This window comes from Protopterus annectens, chromosome 16.part0 (genome assembly GCF_019279795.1).
Source record: "Protopterus annectens isolate FY-2018-M chromosome 16.part0, PAN1.0, whole genome shotgun sequence".
Lineage (NCBI taxonomy): Eukaryota > Metazoa > Chordata > Ceratodontiformes > Protopteridae > Protopterus > Protopterus annectens.
In genome coordinates, this window is record NC_056750.1 from 238,213,771 (window position 1) to 238,222,549 (window position 8,779).

General features: G+C 40.2%; 1 protein-coding gene across 3 annotated transcripts in view; it reads left to right on the forward strand.

Annotated features, from left to right (window-relative positions):
• The window catches only part of PARP2 (poly(ADP-ribose) polymerase 2), a 1,124,938-nt gene extending 1,116,531 nt beyond the window's left edge, over positions 1-8,407 (forward strand). For all 3 annotated transcript variants that reach the window (XM_044058251.1, XM_044058252.1, XM_044058253.1), the window contains one exon: positions 2,574-8,407. In XM_044058251.1, coding sequence (XP_043914186.1) covers positions 2,574-2,733 — 160 coding nt within the window. In that variant the 3' untranslated portion in view covers positions 2,734-8,407. The remainder of the gene's footprint in view (positions 1-2,573) is intronic.
• Positions 8,408-8,779: the final 372 nt, after the last annotated feature.

Genomic DNA, 8,779 nt, shown 5'->3' on the forward strand with positions numbered 1-8,779 from the left:
TTATCCTAAACCACAGAATAAAAGGGAGAGACTACTGCACTCTTTGGACATTCACAGGCAGTTACGCTTCTACTTGGACAAAACCAAAGCTTTCAGAAAATCTGAACAATTATTGGTAACATACGCTGCAGGAACACAGGGAAAAGCCATTTCAAAACAGACTATTTCAAAATGGATAGGACATTGTATACGTTTCTGCTACACATACCATGGAAAACCTGTACCTAGCAGCATTAGATCTCACTCCACCAGGGCAACAGCCACTTCAACTGCCTACCTCAGGGGAGTACCTACCAAGGATATTTTGGAAGCAGCAACTTGGAGTTCTGTATATACCTTCACCAAGCATTACCATCTACCTCTATACTCTAAATCCAGAGCTGGCTTCACCACTGCAGTGCTGCAGGGCCTTATAGCCACCCCTAATGCCTTATAGAACCAGCCATCCTTCCTCAGCTTTGGGATTCTACCCAAGTGTAATGACTGCAGCAGTGTAACACGAACATAGTACAGTTTTGTACCTACCATAAATGTAGATGTTCGAGTGTATACACTGCTGCAGTCCAGGTTACCCTCCCTCCTTCCCCTCTTACTGGCTGGTATGTACCTATGTCTTCTACCCTTACTACCAATGGGGAGTATTTGCTGGTAGCTGTAAGTTTTTTTTTTTTTTTTTTTTTTTTTTTTTTTGCTTTTCTTATGTATGTTTTATTAGCAGTTGGAATTGCCTACCTATTTCGAGGCACCTGACATCTGGGGCAAGAAAAACTGAAGAAAATGGTGTTGGCTGCTTCTTATATACCCCTGTCGCACTGACGTCAGGGAGGAGGCAACAGCAACAGACGCCGGACCAAGACTTTGGAACTCAGGCCGACTGGGGAACCGCCTGACGGCAGGATAACCCAAGTGTAATGACTGCAGCAGTGTATACACTCGAACATCTACATTTATGGAAGGTACAAAACTGTACTTTTGCTGACTCTCATCTGAGTTTCTTTTGCAGTTAAGCTGTTACTCAGTGTGCAGTTGGACTTAAAATTCTTATGTTGGAAAAAGGTGTTGTTGCTCTGACTTCTGTAAGAAGAAAGTCTGAGTTACAAGCTCTTAGTTATTTCTATCTTATTTTTCACAAAGACAGGGTAATTTTGAAAACAAACTCTTCTTTTATACCCAAGATCATTTCAGAGTTTACACTGAGTCAGGCAATGCATCTCCCTGTCTACTTGCCTGAGCCAAAAGATAAGGGAGAAAACATAGTCTACACACAATGGATGTCCACAGAGAGCTCAGATGTTACATTGACAGGACAAATATCTTCAGGACTTCTGATCAACTCTTTGTCCCCCTTTCTTATCTTCATAGGAAATGATCAGTGTCAAACAGTTTATAAATTGTTTCATGATATTGATTTTTGTTATTCTCACCACAAGACACTTCCAGGTAAAGTCAGTGCCCACAATCCCAGGGCTTTGGCTACTTTGTGGCTTTTTGGAAAGGGGTGGACACTAGATTTATACTAGGGGAAGTAACTTTGTCATCTGTACACCCTTTTGTCAACCACTACAAACTAGATTCCTTCTCTAGGTCCAGAGCGGGCTTTGTTAGGACCATCCTACTTCTGATCCTTTTCCCTCCACCCTTTCCTTCAAAGGTATGGTATTCTTCTCATATAGATTAGGCTACTACAATATTGATCTAATGTTAGTGTCTAGTGTTGAGTGTAGTACAGTTGTCTAAGCAAAAGTAACAGTAAAAGATTGAAGAGATCACTGTTGCAGTAGACACACTCTCCCTCCTGCCGCCATCTCTTTTGCTTTTTTATGGCAGGGTGTGGGTTTTTAACATTTCTGTTCTGTTTGCTAGTACTCTGGCCTCCCTGTTCTGAGACAGGAACGCTCCTAAATTTGGTGCCTTGCCACTGTCTTTATACTGCTGTCCTTGAGCTATACAGTGGTTAGGGCATGTGGAAGGTGCCCTAAAGCTTTGGAAGCTGACTGGCTGGTTTGATCCTTGGCAGGATACATCCTATATAGTTTAGGCTACTGTAACAGTATTCTATTTGAATGTCTGTTAGGGTAAGTTTACTTACACCACTGTAGTTGTCAGGATGTCCCTGTCTCCTAACTTACTTACACCACTGTATTTGTCAGGATGTCTGTGTCTCCTCACTGCCAGGTCCCAGGATCACACTGAATTATTCCTCTTCAGTGAGATGACATCATGGTCCCGGAGGAAACCTGATCAATAGTCAGGAACCTGGATAATGAGTAATATGGGGGAACGCAAGAGCTTGATGATAGTAGCGTGGGGTGGGAACAAAAACATTTGGAAGAATGAAATGTCCAAAATATGCTGGAGTGAAAGTGAACAACTGTAGCACCCTCCCCCAATCATGTCTTGTATTCATTTGTTTGTGTACACGTTATAGTGGTTGGAAGTAACAGGCAATCTGGTCTTGTAGCTTTAAAGGGAAGTGCTGCTTATTGAGTTGTGGTCTTCAAGTAGCAGTCAAAATCTAAGTGTAGTTCTGCTGCTGATTGTGGTTTCTTTCCTTTCTTGTCCTTTTTCTACAGGCATGGAGCTATGGTACCGATTGGCCCAGCGAAGGACACTGGAGTAATAAACCCTGGAGGCTACACTTTGAACTACAATGAATATATAGTCTACAAGCCTGAGCAGGTCTTCATGAAGTACCTCTTGAAGATTCAGTTCAATTTCACAGCACTATGGTGAATAGCAGCAATGAGGTTAAAGTGGACTGAAAGTCATAATTATGAAGAATTACACAAGGTCCTGAGCAGTCCTCAACCAAGGACAGTCTACTGCTGGTTACTAAAGAAAATACTTTTAATTATTTTCTTTACTCCATCTGAGAGTTTCCATTTGTATGAGTTTTTTTAAAGCAATCATTTTATCAAGTCTTCCACTCCCTTCCGTTATATTGTTGTGCTTTACCTAACTTCTCACTTTTTATTTGCACATGGTTACTGTGACAAGGTTTCAGTGCAGGTTGTGAAGGAACATTTTATTCCTCCGTGCTGCTGTTAAAGCTATCACTCCATTTTAATTAAATTATTTGTGATATTCTGTGTACAGTACAGATCCCTATTTTCAAGTGTGTTACTTCCTGCTTTCACTGATATTGAAGTATAACTGCTTAGTTAATTACTGGGTAAAATTAAAAGAGCTGATGCACATTTAGGTCAGTGCTACTCAGATGGCTACAGAGGCTATCCTTTTTGTCCTTGGATGGCTCCTGTTCTCTGTAATGTAATCTGGAAGTGTGTATGGTTTGAGAACAGTTGCACTATTTTTTTTTTTTTATCTTCAGTTATATATTAGCATCATGCTTTACAGGTCATGTACTTTCCCAAATAAATATTTTTATACTGTTTCATTCTTGCTACCTACATTTGCTGTGTACACATATCTAGTGACCTCTTGCAAACCTCTCACACAAGCTATTGCTGCTGTTCAACTGCTCAGTGCTGGGAGGGTGCCTGAGACCGATGTTCTCAGACATCTCTGCTCCAGTTTTGGCTGGCAGTTATTTCCATGCTTCATTTCATTGATAGTAATTTTATTGTATTTTATTTTACATTTGTTGACCGGGCTAGTCCAACTGGATATATGTCCATTTTCAGTAGAGGCCCAGGAAGAAAAGCTCCAAAAGGTGCAATAATATCATAACTTACAATATATGCAATAGCAGGAAGTTTACAATACCGTTACCCTTATTGGGTTTCATTATTCGAATGTCCCTATCGTTTTATTTATTGTAGTATTTTTCAGCCCTGTACATGTTGGTACGTGTGCCCACGCGCGCGCACACACACACACACACACACACACACACACACACACACACACACACACACACACACTGAATGCATATTTAGTGAGAAGAAAAGTCAAGTGGATGTCACCTGCATAACATTTACTTACCATTTTATTTATTTAGTATTTGTTTGCCAGGATAGTCTGACTAGACAACAAGTGTCCGTTTTCAGCGGATTCCTGGGGAGAAAAACTCCATAAGTTTACAGAGAAGGTTTTCTATAAGTAGATCTATTGTGTACACCATCAAGTGTAATTGAACTAGAATAAAAGGTACCAGTTGTCAGAGGTTGTCTGTGCTTCTGCAGCCCATATGGTATATCATATGGAAAAAAAGAACATGTATGTATGTAGGGGTGTATATATGCATGTGTGCACACTCACACATACATGTCTACACACTGAGACACACACATTTACAAACACGCAAATGTACTGAAGGATGGATAGTTTTTTTTAGGTAACGTCATTGCTTGGACGGCTTATACATTACATATTTGTCGATGTACAACTAGCACTCTGTTTTGGAAAGGCCTGTAGTTGCATTTGTTATAACTGGATATGCCTTCCTGTCTGCTATCCAGCTTTAAAACCATAAGGACAAAATTTTGTGTGTGCGTGTGTGTAAGTGTAAGCATGTATGTGTGCGTGAGAGACTATATAGGTTCTGTGGAGTTGATCTGTTTTATAAATGTGTAATGTGCTTTTAGGAGACATATTTCTTTTTACCAACAGATTGCATACAGTACCTGTGGTATTCGGCATCTGTTCATTATATAATTCTATTGCTTTTAAGCAGCTTGTGCAATAGTATTGCACCTGTAGGAATTCTTACTTGGAATAAATTGCCTTGTGAGCATTTAGTGCCTTAATTTTGGAATTGTGCCATTGAACTTTGCTTTGCTGAGTATAGTGTACGGTAGAGTAAAGGCATCATTGCTCCTTTAAAATGGCCAGGAACTCTCTAAGATTGGTGCAAAAGGAGTTTTGTGAAATGGATCAGTCCTTGGGCTGATTTTATTAAGTAGGGGAGTTGGGGTAAGCACCCTTAACACAAGTTTACTTTTGCAGCTGTATAATTGGTGACTGTATATTACTGGGTAAGTATTGATTTGACGGGGGGGGATCTCTCGTATCAATTGCTTTTATATATATATATATTAGTGTTTTTTTCAGGTTTGCATTTGTCACCTATATTTTAGTTTCCCTCTGTCTCATTTTAGGTGCATATTGCTTTGGTGACTTTAGTTGCTATGGAACACTAAATATAAAGTAAACTAACACAATAAGAGCACGACACACTTACTAGAATGTAGATTTATTTTAACATATCCAGTAGTGTGGCATTTTGCCTTCATAGGAATATGCAGAGGTACAGGGTGTGTTAAAATCTGTGCTCTAGTAAGTGCGCCATGCTCTTATTTTGTTTATTTTGTGACTTTAGTTGCTGACAGCTCTTGGGATTAGTTTGATTCCCTTTTTAAGTATCAGTACTGGAGGAATATTTCATCCTGGAACTTCATTTTAGTTACTTGATGTAGTAGTCAGTTCAGTTTGTTTTTTTTTGCTGGACCATGAGGAAAGATCGATCTTGATTTATGTAGGTGAGATGGAGATCTGTGCACAGCTTTATCTGGGGGCCTCAGTTTGTGCTGCTTGAGTGTATTTCCATTATATTAATGATTATCTCTGCTGTCATTTTAGTTTAGTAGTGCTCATTTCAGCAACTCTAATCTTTGTGTTATTTTGGAAGAAACAAATTGGCTGTTTTTTCAAATGTGCCACTCCTAGAAAGGTTCTTTTTTTTATTATTTCAGGATTGTATACACTTGACAGGGGGTGTTCTGTGTCAGTTTAGTCTTTCCTTGTTTTGAAAGTGTTTCTTTTTTGCCATTTAGAATGATGAAGTTGTGTGTTGCCATTTTCCTGCAGAGCAAGCACTTTCTCCCCCTTTTTTTTTTCTATTTCATTTATTTTTTTTATTTGGTAATCTTGGATTTGGATTCCCAGAAATAGGGAGACCTTGTTCATACAGTGTCTTTTACTTTATAGATACAGGATTACACCATCTACTGCAGTACATCTCATTCTATGATTTTTTTTCTTTTTTTACAGTCTGCACACACTTTCCTTGATGTATAATGGGGGTGGATAAGCTCTCTGACTTTGTAAAATGTTTGTTTCCCGCAGCTGTTTGTAGTGGGTTATAGCTTAGCTGGCTTCCTGTACGTCTGGCTGTATGTAATGTGTTTCTGCCTGTAATGTGGAGGTATTCGTAATGGTGGACAGTGTTATTGCATATATAGTTTATACCAGTCTGGTAATTGCAGTCATCATTCATAGCAGTAATCTTTCTTTATTTGGCGTTTGGAATAGGAAAGTGTTTCATGACCAGTGTTGCAGTAACCCATGGTGTCCTTAAAAAAGCTGAGACACCACTGATGTTTTCCTGGAGTCTTTTTTTGTCTAGCATCACTTTGTGCATAGCCAGTCTGGATGACCAAAACTTTTTCTTAAGGTCTTGGATTTTTATGAAGGAAGTAATATCCTTGTTTGAATTTTTGTTCTATTGAGATTAGTTTGTGTTGGTGTCAGCTGTTTCAGCATCAACATTTATACGCATCCACTTGTTTAAAAGGGCCATCTAAGATTGTAATCAGTGTGTCTATTAAATTCTGAAGCTTTAATAATCTCTGAAACTCGTACATGGGTGTTAGAACCATAGATGTCATTTGCAACACTGGTATCAGTAACATTGTTGCTTCAATGCTGCACTTAGCATTTGTGCTGTAAATGGTTTGGACTTAGGAATTTGGCATCAAGTTGTACAGTGGGGCCATGCTGTTTCGCCTTTCTGCCTTAATGGCAGACAAGTTGCCATTCCAGACATACGTCTTGTTTTATATCCATACCATATTTTATTTTTCATCTGATGATGACAGCTTGGGTGGCATTGAGTCTTAGATTCCATATAGCAGTCATTTTCATGTATGTGGTTAACCAAATGTCCTCATTTCCTGATGCTGTGATTGTTTCTCTCCTTCCCTCTTTAGAACACATTAAAAGATGCTGATATTCTGTTTAATATCTCCTTAGTCCCTGACACTGTTGCAATCTCTGTCTTAATCCTTTGGGCAATGTTCTTACAAAGGAATTATTTTGAGAGACTATAATATTTCCTTCAAAAGTCAGTATGCCAGATGTATCAGCACATAGTATAAGAGAAGGTGCTATTTGCCATTTTGGTAGTTATTGCTTCTGGGAAAGCTGGGAGTGTCAATGTTGCCAACTAGAGGATTTTAACTGTAGGAGAGTGGTATGACTCCTGCGTCTTTTTCCCATTCACTGTTCAGCTAGGGGATTTTAACTGTGGGGGAATGGTGAGTGTGGCCCCTGTGTCTTTTTCCCATTTTGTGTTCAGCTAAGGGATTTTAACTGTGGGGGGTGGTGAGTGTGGCCCCTCTGTCTTTTTCCCATTCTGTGTCCAGCTAGGGGATTTTAATTGTGGAGGAGTGGTGAGTGTGGCCCCCCCTGTATTTGCTTGCCAGTGAAACAGTGCACACAACTGTGGGAACATCCCATTCCAGTCTCTAGTAGTGTTCTCCAGGTGCAGCCGAAGTCCACACCTATATCCTGGGGAGGATGAGGTGGAGCTGGCTTGGCAGTTCATTCCCCCAGGCCTTCCCTCCAGGATCATTTAATGGATTTTTTTGGTCATGGGTCATAGAGTTAGACTCCCTGTGAGTATATCAGCAGGCTTGTTCTCTTTTCAAGTGTTCTCACAGATTTTAAACCACCTTTTCCCTAATTCCTCCAATACCATGAGCTTGTAAATGAACTTGCATATACCGCAAGAGTGTTTATTCCATTGCTGCTGTTGCAAGAAGAAAGATGCAGCACTAGTTTTCCACAGCATCAAGTCCTGCTCAGGATACAAAAAAAGCAGGCAGAGAGGATGCTCATAACCCATATAAATACAGGCAGATTTGTCTCAAAGGTTTCTTGTGAAGCCAACATGTTGTCCCTATAATGAAAAATAATCTAGTGTATTATAATAGTGGAAAGGATAAGAGCTAGGAATTTGACCTTCTAGTCCAGTGAATAGGTTTCAGGAGGAGGGTTAAAGGCTTAAACTGGCCTGTTGGTGCAGTGTCAGGTTATCAGACTGCACTGCAAGCAGTCTGGATGTTGAATGGTCAGTCAGGGCAAGAAGGTTTGACAGACTGGCTACCAGCTTTCTTAACTGGGAAAGGGCATGAGAATATCTGATCATACCTGAATGAGATCTGGAGAGGAAACTAGCATGACGAGCCTAATGAGTACACGGGAGGGGTCTGCTATTCTGGTAAAGTTTTAGATGCCGAGCTGACAAAGTGTTCACTTTTAGGCTTATGACAGGGATGGATCTGCTCAGCCACATCATTATAAGTATATAACTTGTAGTTTCTGTCCTCTTCTTAGTGGTACTGACCGCTGAATCTTTAGGGTCTATATTAGTACACCGAACATTTGAAATGCCGGGTGTTCTAATATTGACCCATTTTCAGCGAACGCTGAAAATATCGAAGTAACAGGAAACCGAATTCTTTCCTAGGGAAAGAATTTGGTTGTCCGTTTCTGTTGCTTCGGTATTTTCAGCGCTCTGGTGGAAAGTTACGGGTCGGGTTCAGGTAAGTGTGCGATTGTGTGGACGTGTGGGTTAGGGCAGGTTAGGTGAGTTAGGGCACGGGTGAGGTGACTGTGAGATAGTGGCAGACCTTAGGATTAGGGTTTGGGTTAAGGTAAGTGGATAGTTAGTGGTGTTTGTATAGTTTAGTGTAGGGTTAGGTGTTAGAGTTTAGGTGTATGTGTGGATTGCTGTTTGTTTGGTATGCTTGTGTTGTGTGTATGTGTTTTGGAACAGCACATTTTTTTCCCTAGGAACAAAATTTGCTGTTCCGAA